Source organism: Orbicella franksi, chromosome 12, assembly GCF_964199315.1.
Source record: "Orbicella franksi chromosome 12, jaOrbFran1.1, whole genome shotgun sequence".
Classification (NCBI taxonomy): Eukaryota; Metazoa; Cnidaria; class Anthozoa; order Scleractinia; family Merulinidae; genus Orbicella; species Orbicella franksi.
The window spans coordinates 25715707-25736826 of NC_138156.1; the positions used below are offsets into that span (position 1 = coordinate 25715707).

At 37.2% G+C, this 21120-nt stretch overlaps 2 protein-coding genes across 2 annotated transcripts; one reads left to right on the forward strand and one right to left on the reverse strand.

The window, feature by feature from the left end:
* Nucleotides 1-825: 825 nt before the first annotated feature.
* On the forward strand, nt 826-5365 carry LOC145463907 (uncharacterized). The gene is made up of 4 exons (XM_081447701.1): nt 826-1897; nt 3716-4069; nt 4619-4747; nt 5230-5365. Exons 1-4 carry the CDS (start codon nt 1807-1809, stop codon nt 5265-5267), a joined length of 612 nt encoding a protein of 203 aa, XP_081303827.1. The 5' UTR covers nt 826-1806; the 3' UTR covers nt 5268-5365.
* A 2339-nt stretch (nt 5366-7704) lies between these two features.
* On the reverse strand, nt 7705-21065 carry LOC145463905 (ankyrin repeat domain-containing protein 13D-like). The gene is given in 17 exon segments (XM_081447695.1): nt 7705-10240; nt 10871-11012; nt 11696-11947; nt 12070-12148; nt 12894-13012; nt 13503-13602; nt 13883-13962; nt 14489-14634; nt 15386-15499; nt 15865-15934; nt 16632-16721; nt 17916-17969; nt 18251-18296; nt 18494-18618; nt 20276-20411; nt 20529-20695; nt 20698-21065. Coding segments are annotated over 17 exon segments (2031 nt in total). The 5' UTR covers nt 20786-21065; the 3' UTR covers nt 7705-10017.
* Nucleotides 21066-21120: the final 55 nt, after the last annotated feature.

Here is a 21120-nt window from a genome sequence, read left to right on the forward strand (position 1 = left end):
AAAAGGTAAGACTTTAATCTTGTTTTGTGGGCGATCTGAAAGACGCTCGGATTAACACGAAAGAGAAAAACTTTCAGCGAGTTCTTTTGACGTGGTAATTACCTCGCTCTTGAAGTCCAGTCTTTAAGATTATCAGAGCTTGTTAGCAAAGTTTGCATCGAGCGTTGTCCGCAACAACCTTGAAAAGGTGATTGTTTCGGAAGTAACACATTATCAGCCCGATAATTCGTTCGGTATGAAGAAATGTTCAAATGTGCTGCGTAATAACGAGATATTATCCTGCCTTTTAAAGTCATGACAAACCTTGATTAGAGTAATTAAGTCGTTCGGTCATGCATGCAGACATTCGATTTAATTAAAAAGCTAAACCATGTGCATTAACTCAGCGCAGAATGGACGCATACTGTCATACTTGTCAACACTTAGGGAGACTAACTCATGGAGACTATAACTTTCTTATTCCGTCCTCCCTTCGTCAACGATATGACTCGATTAGCTGAAATATTGACCATTTTTTTCTGATTCAATTCACATGAAGTTGTTGACAAATTCTTTCGCCTGAAAACATTCGCTCGAGATTGAGTATTTCGCTTGATTGTGTTGAATTGACGTCATCAATGACGTCCAATACAGTGTTCATACATTTGCCCAAATACGAGGTTAAACCGCGGAACCCAGGACCAATTACGGTCAGTCATTATTATTAATCACTAGTCGACGGGTTAACTAAAGTGAATCTCAGAGAAAACAGCACTCCGCACAACAGGACGTTGGTTCTTTGTACTTTGCTTCAGGTAACAATTTTTCTCTACACTCCACTTAGAACTGAAAATATCCGGCACCGGAAAAACTTCCTTCTCTATCGGACGGACACACAGTAGTTGTCTTCTATTTCACCGGTAATGCCTTCACGCTTGTGAATCACTCACAGGAACCACAAAGGAACAACGTAGATAAAATTGATCGTTGTTCTTAACTTCAGGAAGTCAACGAAAACTATAAGTTATCAGTTCTAACGTCAGGTGTGCTGTTTTCCGCCCAGTCCAGGCCAGATACGCTCAAAAGAATGTTCGCCCAGGTGTACTATGGAGCGGGAAGTTTTTTTTAAGACCCTCTGCAGTGACGTACAATATCTGAACGCAGATTAGGAAGAAAAAACCCTGCTACTAAATTTTTTCAACAAACTTGGTAACATAGTCTGATATCGATTAATTGCCGAGCTATATATTTTAATTAGTTAGATTATCAGCGTATGGTAATAGAAGTGCTTCGAAGTCATACAACTTCCTCTAGAGATGTTTGGGTGTGTACTTTACGAGTAAAACAATACAGGAAGATTAAATCAATCTGGGCTGGGGTTTTCACGTAACCAATGTGTAACTAAAGAACAAGGAGACGGGAGCAGTGATGCAGAAAGGTCAGGGCCTGTGATAAGCGAATTGCACTATGAGGAAATCAACAAAGAGTGCAATAATAATTCGGCAGCCTCTTCAAATAATTATCAAACCGGCAAAAATCAACTATCCAGGCTGTATGAATGTGAGCCAGGTCGTAAAATCAAGTTTGCAACAGCGAGCGCGTGTTTAGATTAATTTCCGGTGCTCAAGGCTCAAGCGTCGTGTCACCGGAAGTTTGCTAAGCCTGACCTCGTTTCTGATTGGTCCTTACTGACGGGAAGGCTGGGCGTTTGAGTAATTTTTACGAGTTCCTCGTTCGGCAGTTCATTCATTTATTGCCTTGGTGTCTCCGCAGTTACTACAAGACGTAACTAACTCCGTCCAGTATTATACAAAGACCCGAAGGAACATGGATCGTGGCATCTGTAATGGCTGTAGATCACTGTCAAGGATATCAACTGTGTTAGCTGTTGTTGTGGTGTCGCTTGTTTTGCGATCAGGTTAGTGAGAGCATGTCGACTCCAATACTCCACATTAATTTCCATACTACAAATTACACGTGTATGAACAGTTCGTCTCATCTTTAGAAGAGGTAGCCCTTAAGAGACTTCATTTACGCATAGAGATCATAATCATTGCCATCACCCTCAAGGTGTGTTGCCCCACACATAATTTTCAAATGTAATTGAATAAAAGATCAAAACATTGGCCAATTTGATACCTCTCTGATAACAAGTTTTTAGAAATCACTGCATCTTTACGGAGGCTACAAGATCGTCGATTTCGATTAGAATTTCCCTGCTTAAAATTTTACGAACCGTTTTGAAAATGATCCCGGAATGATCTGCATTAGAGAGCATGAATGAAACTTTTACATTTTGAGTCACGCTACATAGTTTATCGTTTGATCCGCAGTGCGTAGTTTTCAACTCTTCTCCAACGAATCAGAGCAAAGCTATTTTTATTCCGATGTGAAATCTTTCAAGGCGAAGACAATTTTGCTTTGTTTCAAAAGACTATTGCGTCGCGAAGCGAGCGACTTGAACACTCACAGACGGAGCGGAGCGGCAGTTAATTAAAAGCCGCACACACGGATACACACAAAAAATTCCGCGAAAAAATTGCACACATGGGAATATTTCGTGATTATAAACGTGGCTTGGCAACAATAGCGCCGTAACGCTTTATAGCGAGGGATGTTTGTTGGTTGTTATGTGGGAAATCTGTAATTTTCGCAATTTCTGAGAAATTCTGCTTACGAAATCACTATTTGATTATACAAACAGCATTGCTTGTGGCAAGAAATGTGTGGAATTTAACACCTTTGATGTGATTTTATTTATGTACAAAACAGTGGCGCTCGAGTTTACTTTGCGGGATTTTTAACACCAGCAAACACAGATTACTTCTGCTTTTGTAATGAATTTTGCCTTTCTTAACGCCTGAAAGAGATAATAGTGTCCAAGTGTTTCCAGCAACTTAAAACCCGATCGATATCTGACTGCTGGTGTAGGTAAACAAATGATTAACCGCACTGATTAACCAACAAATCGTTTTTGAGACTATATATATACTGTAAGAACCCGTTTTTCCCCTTTGAGGTGGTAAAACTGACCAATATATTATTTGGGACGTTTTGCATGAATATTTTATGAGAGTTGATGACGGCCTCTTAAGAGTCCAAAGTTTGCTGCTTAAAAGTTTCCAATCTCGCTGTCAAAATTGACCGGAGTTTGTGAACTAAACAATACCTATATTTTTACCTTCATTGAACAACGTAGCTTTTATTTTCATCTTCCTCCTACATCTGACTTTTTCTATTGTTTATTTCATTCACCAAACTATTTTGACAAATGTTATGAAGATATGCCTATATTTTGAACCAAACACCTAAAAATTACACCAATTACATTGTGTTCTTAATTGGGCGAAAGTTGGCCCAGGTTTCATTGAAATAATTAGTTAATTTTACATTCATTCATCAAATTTTAAATCAACAAGTTGTGATAATCGAAATTGTAAAAAATGAAGCAAATATTCTTTTTTTATATATAAAAAAGGTGAATACGTAAGAACTATCAAAATTTAGCTAAATTAAAGTGTTACAATGCTATGGTTTAATTTAGCCAAAAAAAATTCAAGCCTTAAGCATTACGATACTTTGTTTATGAAAAGAGAGAACTGCAGACATGGCACATCTATGGTCTTCTTAAAGTTGATAAATTATAGATGACTATGCTTACCTAAAATAAAGAATTCCCTTTTTTCCCATTGAAAGTGCCCTAATATGTATAATTTCCTTTTTTTCCCAATGAAAGTGTCATCAATAGAACTGCCAGAGGAGAGATGTAAACCAAGACCAGTGGTGGTTTCCGAAACTCAAGGTTACAGACCATACCACATAACAGTGTATCGCTGCTCCGGAACTTGTAATGTTAACATACCACCCAGCCAAAAACCATGTACAGCAGCTAACAAGAAAGAAATAGAAGTCGAAGTTACGGGTCCATTAGGACAGCATCACAAGACTATCAAAATTTATAATCATACAAGTTGCAGTTGCGAGTGTAACTTGGAATGTAATTGGGCTGAGGGGGAGCTGCCAGATGGAGTTAACTGCAGATGTCTAAAGGGGCCAAGTACTGACAGATTTGTTGGTGGCCAAAAGACAGGTGTGATGCCTAAACAACAACAACAACAACAACAACAACAACAGCAACAACAACAATAATAATAATGATAATGATGATGATTATGATAATGACAATGATAATGATAATAATAATGTCTGTGTTTCTATTGTGATTTTGATGCTTAGCTTGTTGTCCTGTACCCTGTTCAAACTCCTTTAGTTTCTTTTTTTCTTTGAGTGGTGGAAGATGTACCATCCAGGGTTTTTCACTGACTTGGCTTCACTGACCAACAAATGCTTTTTCAAAGTTATACTGAGTTCCATATCCACCCAGTATCCCATGCCATCCAGGGGGACATTAAACACTTCCTATCACTTCATATGATAACCGATTTGAGTTTAGTAATAATGCAATACTTATTGTTTGAGTAGAAGTGCCTGAGATTTCAAAACCTTTGACCTGTCACCAGAGTTACAGTATACTAGCATCTACACTTGTTATTAGTGAGCTGCAAATTTGCCCAAGGTTACTCTCGCTTGGAATTCTATAATTCAATGATATTAATGTGAATCCTTTCATGAATGACAGAGGATGTGCTTCCATACAAGATTGGCCTAGCTGCTTTGGGATTTGTTACCGCATTGATTCTGGTTCTGGTTGTGTGCACAAAACGAAAGCAGGTTCTAGAGAGTGTGAAAAAAAGCTGCTGCAAAAGAGGTTGGTGACATGAAAATAATATTGCTTTATGTAGTGCATGATACACAAGAGACTGTAAGGACATCAAATACATGTACTGTTCAGTGTGCATAGGCATTATCAATATCTTTAGAATTATTCCTCAGTCTAAAGGCATGGTTTACAGTTAATTTTAAGCTTCTTTACTCACTCAAGACTTTGATAGACAAGAATGAGTGCAAAATCATAAGTAAATTACAAAGATCTCAGTCATGGCATTTTGACCATGTACAAAATGACCTTAAATTGAAGGAAACCTGAAAATAGTGGTTTAATAAGATAGAAAAACACCAAAGAAATAATAATAAACCATAAAGGAAGAAGGACAGCTAAGAGTGAAGAAGATTAACATGGATTACATATAATGAACTTGAAATATTTTTGGTAAACTTTTCAAGGTGGTTATGTAGCTGTAACTTGCAGTCAGTCATAACCCATTTCTTGTATTTATCTCTGCAATACAGACCCACCACCACCAGCAGCAGTGGAAGCAGCAGTCTAAATATAATAGTATTAAGTCACAGGATGGGAAGCAAGAACAAGTTAAACATCCACTTCAAAAAATGGTATTTGCTTGTACTCAAATGCCAATTTCATGTACAAGACCAGCTCTGATTGCTGTTAGTTTTTATTGTGCACATGTTCTAGGGATTTTTAAAAGATTTGGAAATTAAACTAATGCTATGTTTAACATAAGAAGGTATGCACCAAAATCTAGAGCAAATAAACTGGTTGAACATACTAGATGGTTTACAATATTACCAGTGATTTAAAAAGGTCCAAAAAAAGAGTTTGGTTTTTTATTTGCTTTCTTAATTGAACTTGTAAGTACATTTGATGATTGTACATGTTGTAGATGTAGAATAGTTATTTAAGTATCTTTAAAAGTAACTTTCTTAAGCCTCTTGATTGAGGAATCATTGCATGCTGTAAATAACAGGTCCATTTAATTTATATAAAATTATAACAAACTTAAGGTAGACCAAATAATAATAGCTTTTGTGACAATCACATTATGCATCAAAAGGCCACTCATGTAGTTCGTCTTTAGTACACAAGCAGGCAGCGTTTCCTTCTCAAAAGATATGTATTTCTCATAGTGAAGATGAATTCATTGCAGAGCCTGAGGTTTATTCATTTACCACTAGACTCTTTACAGATGAAAACAGTTATTACTGACAGAAGAATCCTTTTGGATTCAAAGTTGTTCACTTAGGACGTTTAGTAAACCATGATTCCCTCAGTAGAAAGGGATAAACATAATTATCAGGTAGATTGAAATGTTGACACATGTTGGTATATTACAGCGTACATGTATTACATATAATAAGTGTACCTTCTATAAGGCAGAATCCAGTAGGATTCTAAGTGGTTCGTTTGACCATTAGAAATTCAAGGACATTGGGATACCAGTGATAACAATGCGTATGCAGTGTTGAGCATGCCGTTGTTTTTGTGATAATTAAGTAGCAAGTCATTCATTGTACAGTCTGGAAAATTCATAGAATTTGTAATTCAAACATTTTCAAGATTGCCCATATTAATATTAAATATCAGTTTTTGATCTTTCATTGACCAACAGAACATACAACCTTCAGTTTTGTCCTGTTTTTGGGGGGCAATAACGAGAATCATACGAAAGGTCAGGTTGTATTAAATAACTGATAATTGCATAATATTGTGTACATGTAAGTACATTTGATGGAATAAAACAAATAATTACAGTGTTTCCATTGTCTAATATAATTATGATTTGACTTCATCAATGCAGGGATCCCTGTCTTTAAATGGAACTCCCACCCCCTCAAATTTTAGAAAAAAAAAAGTCCCAACAGTTAAGGGCCATCCCCCTCCAATAATATCAACCACCAGTCATTGACAATAAGTTAATAACAAGATCTCCTGAATGTGCACGAAATCCTAGCATATGTCAGAATTTGCATGGAGGCTAGTAACTGAAATATTAAATTGATTGTGAGAGTAATTCCCTGTTAAATGTTTTTTTTTCAAGATTCATTGCTTCGCGACATTTCTTCTCACCTTGGCATGTTAAATGAGATCTGAGGGAATTTAGGTTTTGTATCCTTGTGTCTCTTATAATAACACTGTAGGGTAAATAACCTTAATTTGTGCCAATTTAATTGTTGAAATACCGTAATGATTTGATTTAGCGCCTCCTTCAAATAAGCGCCCCCTTTTGAATAACTGACCCCTTCGAATGTGTTTTGACTATTAAGTGCCCCTATTAGGTGCCCCATTCTAATAAGCACCCCTATTTTAATATTACAATATTACAGTGCCATCATATCAACGGAGGTTCATTAATTGCTCACATAAGGAATGCTGCATCACAAAAACAATGGTCTTCGTCTGAGTTTCTCAACCTTTATGTCCATGAGAGTGTGTAGTTCCTTCAAATTTTGTGGCAATTGCTTGGCTGGTTGTTCAGGCCAGGAAGGATCCAGGGATAACTATTCTATTTTCCAGTCTCCTTGATCCAGTCAACATATATTTGTTACTGTTCTGTACAGTTTCTGTTATTGTTCCTTTCTTTTAAATAACTACCATATTAAAGTTTTGCTTTGAACATTCAGTTGTTTTTCCAAAAAGAAATAAGTGCCCTGATTGATTTCAAGTTTACAGTAGTTTCTTATCTCCAAACAAACTCTTACATTGTGCTTCAAGGGTCCCTGTTGTGGGAATATAAAATTATAAAGCCCATTGGGCTTTACATTTTAAGTTATATATAGCTTATGAAAGAAGTGCAACATCCCCCAGGTAAAGGGCTTAAATTCTGGATAAAGGTAAGTTCAATAGTATAACCAATGCCTGAAAAGTTATGTAATTATTACTGTGATTCTGCTAAGAGCAAAGCAGTTAAAAGAAGAAGAATGATTCAAGTGTTATTTTCCTGTGTCATCTGCAAACTTGAACATCAGAATTTACACACTGTAACACCATCAAAAATGTCACAATTTATTGTCCGTTTCAAATAAAAGAAAGAACATTTATGTAACTTGCTACGTCATGGCACATTCTAAATATTAAGAACATCAAAGTTATTTTTATCGCATACATGTAAGCTTTACAATTTCAACAAATTGGATTAACAAGAAGAGAGCCCAACTGTATAAAAATAAGTACAAGTCAAATGTTAAGCAATGAACAAATTATTTTGTACCTCTGAAATAACAACAAACATACATTTGTAATAGTTTGAAAGTACTACAACAGTCATGTCTCAAAGATAGACCAGCCACCAACTATTAACTTCTGGTTATCTAGTCTCCATGCAACCCCACCGCCGAAGTTATAATCTCATGAAGTACACCCCTTCCTAAAGCAAATGAGAATGTACGACGATTACTGTAGATTAAACAGATTACGTATTCTAAAATCTAAAAATAGTGACAAAGTTGCACAAATGTTCAAGCAACGATGATATCTCCCAGATCTTCATTCCACATCTACATGTAGTTTGAGTTTAAATAAATTGACTAAATTAGGTTATCTGTGCTGTTATTCAATGACTTAATTCAGAATTCTAGACTATGCAATTTGGAGGCTGATGACCATAATTTTAAGGTAGAGAAGTATCTTCCAGGCAGTTTCAATACACACCAGCTAGGTGGGTAATACAAGGCCCCCTCTTCTTAAGAGGGAAACAGATGATAAAGCAAAGTAAAAGAAAACAATCAAGACTAACAATTGCCAAAAACAAACAAACTATTTACTAGTTTGATAAATAGAGTACTATACATAACATCTCACTTGTGTCATTTTTGTACAACATTTCTCTAAGGAGCTGGCTAAATACAATATTAATAATTTAATATTATTATAGAATACAACAAATTCTTAACTGTTGTAACTTTGTTCAGAGACTTTGTCAACCTTAACCATCAAAACTAAAGAAAAATAATACAATTCACAAGAACGCACAGAGCTTCTTCTGACAGTTTACTTCCTATCTTTCAGTTGAAAATGGTGTCATGATGACTTCAAAATACTGTTCGTTCTTATTGCTAAATTTTACTTGCTTGTGCATTTCAAAACCTTTACTCGTAATAAAATTCATGTCTTATGATTTTTGTACAATAGGTTAGTAAGTCCAGGAGGCACAAGAGGAGCAATCTCGTTCCCAGAGCCCACGTGTCTTTTGGTCAGCACCAAGACACAGAGCTCTGGAATAACCAATTTCCAGACTCCAAGATTTTAGGAGTTCCAGTTTCACGGTGCATGCGTGCCTTGGTTTAAAACATGGCAATCTCGTTCCCAGAGCCCATGTGTCTTTTGGCTGGTGCTGACCAAAAGACATGTGGGCTCTGGGAGCGAGATTGCAAGAGGAACACAGTTACAAAAACTGCCAGTTCAACGCCACCTACCTGTTATAACTACCTCACAATGTAGAAGTATTCCTAATAAAATCTGAAAGCTTTTGGCTTCTAAAACTTTTAAAACAATGTTTTGCCAGTGTGTACATCAAGAAAGCCTGTAGTTTGTATCTAAAATAATTTTTGTATTGCTGAGATTGATGCACCGTTTGTTCAGCAAGTTCATTATTAAGTTTCAACTTTCATTCCTGTTCTTTGTGCTTGGATTTCCTGTGGTTTCCACTCTTTACATTTGGGTGCCCTATGGTACACAGCTCGTATATTCCTGACCAACACTTTTACAACCAATAATATATCAATTTTGTTTTTTAAAAATGACTAAAATGAATAAATGTCATTACAGATTAAATAAAATTATTTTTTCGTAGCCGACAGAGGCGAAAACTAACCCTAAGTCTAAAAGTCATCAACAGCAAGTTATTTCTGCTAAAGCAAACTGCATGTACTAATCTTGTCAAACACATTAACAATACTCTGCTCTACATTGTATTTTCAACTCTGTTCTCAGTACTTGGTAATGTGGTAAAACACGGTCTCTGGTATTTGATATAATTACATCATATTCATTTATTTAAGCTGTTACAGTGTGATTCCTATAACAGTGCAACTGAGGCAAAAAAATATAAAACCATACGACCAAAACCAAAGTAGCCAGCCCAGTTACATAAATCTCACATCATTTCTTATTTTCTCCTTACCTTTTGTAACAAATTCAGGTAAACAAAATTGAGAAAAGAAGCTCCGATCACCTTGAACATAATGACCAAAACCAAATTCTACTAACAAAAATAAATGTTCTACAAGCCCTGAGGAGAGTTTGGAAGTTGACCTGTATCTGGCTGAAAGAATTTCTAATTATTAATTTTCTGCCAGAGAGAGTTGGATGACTTTTGCCAGCTCCTCTTCCTCTAGTTTTCTTAGTCGTTCATCTTCTTCCAGTTGCTGTTCAGATAGTGCCATAGCCAACTGCAAGTCTTCATCATAGACAACAGCTCCATCTCCTTCTTGTCTATCATCAGGAGGGCTTTGTGTGGATTCTTCCCCTTCAATGCCACTTTCCCTCATGCTCTCCCTTATAGCACTGCAACCACGACATAAGATTCAGTTACTTTAAGTTATTACAGTCACTATTAATGACTCAATTTAGTACCCTCCTTTCCAATAAGCCCCTTTGTTGAGTGACGTTTTTCTAATAAAGGGCTCTTTTCCAATACGCAGCACCCACCCCCCCCCTGCCCCCATTGCAAACATGGTATTGAAGACCTGAAGTGCATTCAAGTCTGCTTTTTCACCCAAATGTAATATTGAACTTACTTAATTGACTTTAGCACAATCAAGAGAATGGCATTATGACCATGAGAATGTTTACTGTTGCTTAATAGTTCTTGAGTTAAACAACATGAGACTGAAATCCAAGATCCTAGTCTGAGGAATTGGAGATGCACATGTAAGTAGCCTCATCAGTGCCAGAACAGGTACATACTTACAGTAAAGCCCCAGTTCTTTTGATACATATAGAACAAACTACTGACCCCACCCCTCCCCCCCTTGAAATCCTCTAGATCCACCCCAGATACCTACATTGCATTTCTCATGGGTCTCATCATACATTTAATGCATTAATTATAAGCACTGTATACATGCATAGTCCACAAGGAGGAGATGGGCATATGTACACAACCCCTTTGTTAGGGTAAGGATAAGGTGTTACCGTTGAAGGTCATCCTCTTCCATCTGTTGGCTGTCTCTCAAAGCTCGTAGTGTAATCATCTGTGCTGGGTCTTGCTGATATTCCAGTAGGCTCTGCTGAATTGCTAGTTGCAGCATCTCATCTTCTTCATCTCTGAGAGGTGCTATAAAATAAGCACAGATTGTGAATGGTGCATATTCATTTTAATTTATTCATCACTTGAAATTATCCAGTTCTGGACTTCTAAAGATTATAATTCACACAGACTGTTTCATCTTTATTTAGTACTTGTAAATCAAGTTATTATTGACTGCCTACTTTTCAGTGCCAAGAAAACATCTTAAAAACATGTACATGTACATGTACATGACTATTCAAATCACATCCTAGTTATGTGTATCCCAAACTTTGGTCATTTCTCGTGTCAAGGCCTGTTGAAAGTCCTGGATTACTCCTCTAAAATATAAAAAAATTGTTTATTCTGCTCATCTGTTTGTTTTAAGGAGATTGCAAGTCAATATATGAAGGATCTTAAATTTGAACAGAGCAGGAAGATGTAAAGATATTATTGAACAATCATCGTAGTTATGTTCACAGCCTAAGCACTTGTGAAAAAATTACCTGAAAGAAAATTCATACTTCAATGGGATTCAAAACCATGACCTCTGATCTCCAATACCAGTGCAGTACACTGCATATATTGGGCTATCAAACTAACTGGGAGCTTGTCATGTACTGAGTTTGATTTTTAAAGGAATTCCCAAGCTGCCGACCAGTGCATATGTCAGTGAGAGAGTATGAACTTTTGCATCCATTTTGACTTTAGAACACTGCTATATTACTCACCTACAGGCTGATCCAAATTAACCTCTCTGTATCCTACTGGAGCATCAAAACAAGTTGACTCTATGACACACCTAGCAGCTATCCCCACAGCAGAGGAGCCTGGCTCCTCCTCTTGCTCTACAGGAGTCTCACTATCCTTATCAATCTCTTGGATATCAGCTTTAATAGCATGCACCCCAGCTACTGGAGATTCTCCACCACCAATATTGCCAAATGTCACCTTGGCATTCAGGACATGAAACAGCGGAATTTCTATGAAGATTATAAATCATGGTGTTAAAGCAGAGACCTTTAAATCCTTGCCTTTTTATTCCTTTACATCATATTCATCCACTAGAATTACTAACAACAAAGGATCTTATTTACGATAGTACCTATTTTGACAGGGAATCCTGCTGGTAAATGTAGTGCAATAAAGTCCCTCAGCTTGGCAAAGTGACTGTTGCTAATGGCCTATATTACATAACAAGAGAATCACAAAAATAAAATTACTTCCACTGTGAAATCTTGAAATAGGTTGTTTAAACTTTGATGCCATGTCACACTATTTCACTAATATCTATATATAAGAATTGCCTTGTACAGAGTTGTCCAAAGCAGTTGGCTGACTGCAAAAATCCCTGTGTTCTTCATCACCTTGACTGTCTATTCTGCTGGGTTATATTTTTAATACTTAGAGATGATTTCCAGTCCATACTGTGCATTCTCGAGAGTTTGTTTTGCTTCATGCAACTACTTACATGAAGTAAATTCAAATTTTCATGTCAACCTCCATTATGGATGCAAAGCGTTGTGCTTCGTTCTTTCTTGTGTTACTTGATGAAACAACTTTGCAGCTGTGAAAATCAATGAAGCTGTTGGGAAACGGCCTCAAAGATAAGGTCTGTGGTTCGTAACAAATAACATTGATTCCCATTCCATTGAGTGAGCAGTTATGATGTTTATAAACATTAGGGTGCTGAGGTAAAATCAGCCACCTAATCCAACAACAAAGCTGCCCGTACATTTCAACGTTTAATTTTTGGACACTTTTCATCTCATTTTGGACAATTTTCAAAGTCGGACTCTCGGTGCTGAAACACAGTTAATGTATATTTATGCCCACAAAACATGAATTTCGCAAGTAATGTACTTTAATCCTTTGAGACAAACAGGCCTGCAATATGAGTTCCCCCTTTGACAGTGTCTGTCTACTCACCAGCAATTTGATAATTGGAAGAACTTGTTCCCGAAGAGACAACGGGTGTTTGTCACACATTGAAATTGTAGCTTTGAATTTCTGCTTCTTGACTGACATCTCTTTCAACTTCCCAATATCTTCATGTCGAGAAAGAACTCATTAGTTTTTACAGTGTCATAATTTATTATTAATAACTTAGTAATCAAAATAATCAATCTGGAATCAGCCAGTGAGAATAACTCGGTCAAAACTAAGTAGGTGTATAGTATAGGGTACAGTACATGTACATATGCAAAATGAAGAAAAGGTCTGGGTGGGCCTAAAAGCAGTATATAAAGAATGACTGTTTTGATGCAGAGTGTATATAGTTGTTTTATGTTTTTTTGGAACAAGAAACGCAAGGCACAAGTGAGGAAACATGAACACCAAGCACAGAGGTCTTAGTAAGTATGAAGTTTCTTCATAACCTCATAATTAACCCAAAGTAAGGGGGACTTATATTTGGGGGAAGGTAAGGAGAGCTTAAAGGTGAGTTAGAGTTTTGGTATACATTAAGATGGGACTATAACCTAGGGGGATGGGGGTTAAATCAGAATGTAATGGTAAATCATGACTTTACAATCTTACCTCTTGAATTTGCTTCTGATGAAGGATTAAAGTATTCCTCTATACTCATTCGGTAAGGGTTAGTAGATGAGGGGTCTGCAACAGGACCAGTCTGTTCATCCTGTGAAGAAATTACCAAGCCAATAATTTGATTATGATTCATAACTTTCAACATTTGATTTAAATTGATTATTTTTTTTTTTACCAAAAAAAAAATGTAAGAAAGCACATACTAAAAGCCTACTTTTCATTTATAACTTGATAGAAACACGGAACTGACACAGTCAAGCTAGGAAAGAATACAGAACTAGAAAAGAATAAAGAAGATAAATAGCAAATACATTGTCATTATCTGTCAAGTTAAATTACACATGGAAACTTGGGAGAACTTGAAAAATTACCTCCATATTACTTGACAAATTCTCCTCCTCAATACCCAACAGTGTTTGCAGACCATTTGCAGCAAATGAATCATTTGTATCTGTTGAATAAAAGTTTCCAGAACAGATGTTCAGCTGCTATTGCTGAAAAAAACTTTCTCCAAAGCACTTCTGCAGCCAACTAATTGCTCTATTTCAAGAAAAGTCATTATACCAGTGATTACCAGAATAGATTGGTTTGTATATATGTATAAATTACTTAAATATTAATAATTAAATTATATTTGATAGATTTTATTAAGTAAAATGAGAGAATGGACACCGCATTTGACATTGCAATGTAATATTCCATGCTGCAGTTAACCTCCACTTCACAGGATCACTACACAACTTAGGAAAGAGTACTGCACAATGACATTAGGTATTCTTTGCTAAGGTTTTTGTTATCCAATCTGTAGTGTTTAGCACTGAGTTCTTGGTGGCTTCCATCCACTTTCATCAGAGTTGCAATGTTCAGGTTCATTAATTGCAATTCATTAATAATTTATGATTGGGATTAATTCATCAGAGTTGCAATGTTAAGGGACATAAGTTAAAAAAACAATTACATCTAGATTCAGAACTCACTTTGCGCTGCCTGTTTATCCTCAGCGTTCAGATGCTCCACTCTTGTCTTAGTAAGCACTTCAACCCCAGTAGCAGTGTAAACCTTACATTCAAAGCCATTCACCACTTCCGTCTTGTCTCCACCCCAACCCCACATGGTCTTGTGCCTAAAGAAAGAATTAACTGACAGTTCAGAAATGGCTAAAAGCTTCAACATAGCCCAAGCGTCAAGTGCCTGTTACAGTTGGATATTGTCCCCAATCTCTTTTTGCATGTGTTAATGGCTCACAACTGCATCTCGCTTCATAAACATTTACATACAGAAGACCTCACCCAAAATTCAGCCATCGTGACCCATGCTTGGTCGATGTCCCATGTAAATAGCCCTTTAATGATGTGGCATCAAATGAGCTATGATTACATTCTATACCATATCAGAGACCAGGGGCCCGTTTTTCAAAGGTCCCGAAAAGTTTGCGCACCAGGAAAGCCGTAGCAAAATCCCAAACCTTCTAATTACAGAGTTGTTATTTACATATTCTTAATATGACCAGAAGTTCCCTTCATACAAGAAGTTTCAGGCGTATACATCTTTCTGTTTTTAGATACAGATAAACTGAAAATGGCTTAATTGCGGGCCAGAAAAGTTTTTGGGGCTTTCGAGAAACAGGCCCCTGGACTGTCATTAAGTATTGGGTCACCTATAACCTTGATCTTCACAGCTGTGACAAACTTGTAACTTTGGGGGTGAATTGTATCAACAAAAGACAATTTCACTCATAACATCAAGGGCCCATCAAGTATACTCAGCCGTAACAGGTGGTACGGGGTTACAGCCCTTAATGACAGCCCTGGAGATAGAACACTGACATCATGATTACACAACTGTATCTAATAGTCAGCTAGACCAGTCTTTACCTTGTAAATGCTATATTATCAGTGTTAAGCATAGTGGCAACAGCTGGTGTTGTCAGTCTGGCATTGATGGCATCATCTGAGGGTTTCAGACCCTCCAGGTCTCGAAAATCATCTCTGAAACAACAACAACAACAACAAAAAAAACAATCATGCCATTGTCATGTGGTGATATAAACATTCCAGTCTCTCCTTTTTTTCATAAATAATACGGTAAATCATATGAAAGTAGAAGAAAGCTTAAGTGCCCTAGGAGAAGATCCTTTGTTACCTGCTTTTACTCACTGAAGAGAAAGTCTCTTCTATAGATATGCATACATGTATACCCTGGGCAGAAAAGAATGAAGGAAGTTGCCATCTGCAAAAGTAGCTGAATGCCAACTAAAACATTACAAACAACTTTGCAAATCAAACATATAAACAAAATTGATCACAAGTTACTGTAAGTTGGAGGTATGCACTGAACTATTATTACAATGTACCTGATTCGTAGGGTCTCCCTAAAGTATCTCTTTTTATCATGGTCAATCTCTAAAAATTCTCCTCCATCAGCTGAAAACAAATCAACCACAGAAAACAGCAAATTTGGAATGCAGCCTTACATACATGAAACAGATTTTCAAGCCAAATTTTTCTCAAGAAGTCTTAAGGCAGGATTTGCCATAAAAGCTTGAAGTTTCGAAGTTTAGAAGTTAAATTTACAAACTTTTCCTAAATGTTTTACCCATGGTTTTTAATAATTCTTCAGGGTCAGGGGTGTCAAAAAGTGCAGTGAACTGGTATCTGAAACTAAGATTATCAGTTGAGTAAGGTGCAACAAACGTTTTGTGGCCAGGTTTTAATGTTCAACTTGTGTTGTTGTCATGGGCAACTAGCTCTGTTTCCAGTGGCAACTTGTTGGCCTTTGACATCATTGGCAGCAAAACCCGTAAAATTGCAGGCAACAATATTGTTACCATTGGAAAGGAGGAAAGTTGGCCATGTCAACGCCGTAATTTTGAGTCCAAACCTTTGTCACCAAAGCTCTGTTGTGCCTTACTCAACTAATAATCATCACAGTACCTGCTGTTCACAGATCAGTTGTCATGGATACCAAGCCTTATATTTAGTAGCAATTTTTGTTATATAACCTTGTTGTCCAAGTGATTTCACAAGTCTCTTCTCTGAGCTTATCTCTCAGTGTTGAGTTTGAGGTGAAAATAATAATAATATTAATAATTACAGCAATTTTCTTAACACATTACCATACCTCCACCCTTGAAAACATAACTCCTGTTTCCTCTCTGCCAGTCATTCTGTTCAAACCCAATTAGGGTGGTGTCTGCTCGTACACTTCCACCTGTAATAAAAAGAGCCACAGACAATCAGGATGTACTAGCCTGATAGTCATTTTTACTAGCCCCCATAAAATAAAACCCACTAGCACAATTAATTAGTTAAAAAATCAAAATTAAAATTATTAATAATTTCATGTTTATACTGCAGTAATATTGGAATTAGAATTTTCTCAAAATTAACCCCAGAAAACTTCAATTACCCATTAGACAAGTAAAGGATAGAATCCACTAGCAGGACCACAGCGTTCACTTGCCCTAGGCTATCAGACACAACTTTTGGGAGGTTGAGGGTTTGAGCCCCAGACTGGACAAACACTCGGGGTCTTAAAAGAACTGAAGAGAATGTGCTACATGTACATGTACCTTTGTAATTACATCTGCAAATGGTTAGATGTTCTGAAAGTCTTTTTTGGATAAGGACTATGGGCCATAAGCCCTGCCACATCAGTCATGCTTCTTCAGTGTTACATGGTTAGCAGGGGACGTTAAAGAACCCACACACTTATTGCGAAGAGTACTTAGGGCACGGAGTTCCTAGTGTTGTATACGGGCCTTGTCTCACAGGTTGGTGCTTCACATAGGGTTAATCTCAATCTCATTGTGCCTCTCCCACTTGGACTGAATTGTCCAAGAAAAATAATTTGCTATGTTTATGTCTACGTCTATGCTAACAGTTATTTGACATTTGTGCTACCGCAATTACAATCAGCAAAACTTCTGTACTTCATAGTCTTTCTGATTGGTTTAATCAAATGGGGGAGGGTAGTGTTACATGTTCATCATTAATTACTATGGAAGATTTTGGCTTGAAGGTTTTCTTTTTCACATGTACAAGGGGACTAACTAAATGTGAGATCGTGGGAACTGCTCTGCCTGTTGGACTCCAGACAGCCAGAGTGCTACAAGACTAGTACTGGATCAAGTCAAAGTCACTTTGGGTAAGAAATGTCCTGTAACTCTCACAGTACCTCTACTCATGTTGTACATGTCACTGTTTGGGTAACACAAGGAAATGATCATGAGGGGTGGAGGGTAACCTTCAATAAACTAGCATCACATCCATGTGGAATAACAAGAGTCAGGATCTGTCACTTCATGTAGTTGACAGAAAACAGGATAAGCTGACCAGCAGTGTGCCAGGATCAATTTGCACTGAGCTCTGAGACATGTGCCCTTTGATCAAAGTCATTACTTACCACATTTGTATATTTTATAAGTATCACTTGGACACATCCTTGACATAAATGGCACTATTAAAAAAGGAGGACTGGAATTAATACAAAAGAAAATGAATGTTGTAGTCTATCTACCGATCAAAAATACATTAAGGTCCAAGATCAGAGAAGAGGAGGCATTCTGACAAAGATATTGATATCTCTGAATGGAAGTGACATCTATACAGAAAAAAATAAATCAGGGCTCCAGCTTTCAATGGAGAACGATTTGGAAGAAATCCTCAATTATGCAGTGTAATGGTTATGCTTTCTTTAGCTATGATAATAAGAAAATATGTTAATATTTGACTTTTTACCCCAACTGGTAAACTCCCACTTCATTTCAACATAAAAATCCGGAGTCTGCAATGTCAAGAAAGAAAACATTTTAGTTAATAACCGATGACATGATTTTCAGTTAAGTGCTGAAAGTAAATTTTATCACATTTGCTTTGGTTTTACATTACTACAGGCTAATTGCAATTGGCTTCATAAGAAATTTGTGTCACTTTGTCATCCAATCAGAAGTTAAACCAAAACCAACCATGACTTGAACTTACAGCATTGAGTTCATCCAAAAGTTCAGGAATTCCAGCAAGCCTTTGACTTCCCCTTTGAAAGTCACGATGTTGAACCACAAGTGACAATATTTCAGGGTTTCCTGTGCTAATGGCTTCATGTGATACTAAAAGAAAAAAAACATTATCTATAGATGTCGAATGTTGAATGTTTATAGTGGTTGATCACTTTGCTACAACTACAGGTGTAGCTAGTTTTCTAGCATGCATACCACTTAAACTGAAAGAAATAAATATTGCAAAATATAAACATAACAGGCTTAAAAATCCCAACTGGCGGGAGGCAGACTAGCTGGCTATTTACAAGCATGTCCAAGGAGTTGAACTGGGTCTACCGAGAAACAACTTTAGCTTAGTGGTCTGAGTGGTACTCTGGATTTCAAGTCCGGCACCCTAACCACTCAGCCATGCTGCCTCTAATTTGAAACATGTGAACTTTTAAAGTTGTACCCATCCCCCTTGATCAAAATTGGTGTTCAAATCTCACACCAGATTCATATCAGGCAAGCAAATACCATGAATCATGTGTACTAAAGGCATCTGCAGTTGAGTGTTGATCGATACCCTTGTTCGACCCTTGATCAACTCTCGATCAACACTTGATTGACATCTTGATTGATACTCGGCTGACACTAGATTGGCACTTGATCAATAGTTGGCCGAGTATCGACCGACTCCTATATATTGACTGACACTTGACTGAGATGTGGATCAAGTGTTATTCGAGTGTCAACCAAGGTGTTAATCAGGGGTCGATCAAGGGTATCGATTGAGTATTAATCGACACTTGACTGCCAATGTCTTGAGTACACACGATCCAATACCCCTAGCCCCAAGGAAATACATGGTAAATAGAGTAATGGAAAAGAAAGAAAGAAAGCATCGATTACCTACTTTGATGTTCCACTATGTCATAAATATTACTTTCATGTTATGAAAATATAAAGGGGATTACATTTTCACAAGCAAAACTGTATAATTTACCTTCAAACACAGTATATGATAGCTTTGAATACTCTTCTTTTAAAGTCAAAACATTACAGACGATCAAGGTGGTCCTTATAGGTCTTCTTGACTATGATTTTGAGGTAACTTGTTTAAATTCCCCAGCCCCTCCCTTAAAGTGTCAAATTCCCCATGCTGAACCATACCAACCTCTTTCTTCCCATACATCTCAGCATATCAACAAGTTGAACGTCAGGGGAGGGGAAATGCTCATGTCTCTATACATTGCATTGTCAAAAGTATATAATTATGTACAACAATTTCCCCATTGGAAGCTACCTAAAGTATAAAAACCTTCTTAGAAACACTACAGTGACTTAACCCTTCTTCCTGGATACTGTGCTCTAGGTACACTTCTTCCTTGCTTTTTCACCCCAACCAGATATAAGTTCTTTTATTTTCAAATCAAAATGATCAATGAACAGGGAGAAGGGATGACCATTTTTCATTTTCATAAGTTTATTCTGCATTTAACAAGCAAATATCTAATTACGCTTAAAATGTCCTGTCAACAAAACCAATGTAGCACAATGATAAATTTGTCATTCTTAGCTTGTCCTCGCTCAAAATCGAGGTAATATTAAAACATTCTTTAGTTCAGTATCTGTTATTTTTAATGAAAACGTACACATTATTAAAAATTACTACTTGAGATTTCGAGGTAAATTTTCTAAGCTGGTGTATAAACCCGTGAGGCCTGGAGACCAACAAAAACTTTCCAACGCCCGTGCACCTTTTAACATCTTTTTAATTTCCTACCATTCCAGCCGTCCTTGTTGATCGCATTAGCGTCACAGCCACCGCGAAGAAGACACTTTACACAATCCACATAACCCAAAGAAACCGCCAGATGAAGTGGTGTCCGCCCGCGAGGATCCAAAAGCTCTTTATCGTGCTACAAATAAACCACAAACAGACGGAAAAAACTGTTGATCGTGCTGCATAAAACATGTCTCCTGTTTTCTCGGCTTGCGGTGAAAACCAAATGTACAAAACATGCTAGAACACATACCTTGTTCAATGCAAGTTCCTCTTCGAGCGAGGAAGAGTCTTTATGCCAGACGTGCCAGTGCAATGGGAAATCTGAAAGGATTTTATCTCTTGAAATTCCGGGAGGGGAAGCGCACAAAATGTCCTTCCCTCCACTGGCCGCCATTTTCGGGCTGTTGTCATTTTTGCACATCCGCTGAACACAATTTGCCACCCAACTGACTCAGTCCTACCACAGGTAGCCCAAGTTCCGATGCGGTTTGTAAGGGTGAAAAACATGGAGGAGCATTGAATAAAACTAGTCTTAACTCGCTTCAGGAGTGTGTTTCTTTGTTTGATGTGGGGTCTCTAGCGTCTCTGGGTCGATATATCGATTTTATGGCCACTGAGGGGATTTTAAACTTCACTGCTTTTTCCTCCAAGGAAACACACGCCTGAAGCGAGGTAGGCTATTTTTACTCAATACTCGTTAAATGCTTTTTAGGCTTAAGAATAGAACTATTTTCCGCTGCACACTGGCTGCAAATCGTTAATATTTTCGGGCTTTTGAAACTTGGATTTATAATTTATGAGATTTTAGCTTTTTGCGGCTCAAAAGGTGCAATACTGATTAA

Bases quoted from the DNA above. Each gene is read 5' to 3' on its own strand.
- LOC145463907 (XM_081447701.1), top strand. From the start codon at position 1,807: ATGGATCGTGGCATCTGTAATGGCTGTAGATCACTGTCAAGGATATCA. The intron at 1,898-3,715 runs GTTAGTGAGAGC...TCCCAATGAAAG, and splicing joins GTCGCTTGTTTTGCGATCAG to TGTCATCAATAGAACTGCCA. The intron at 4,070-4,618 runs GTGTGATGCCTA...CATGAATGACAG, and splicing joins TGTTGGTGGCCAAAAGACAG to AGGATGTGCTTCCATACAAG.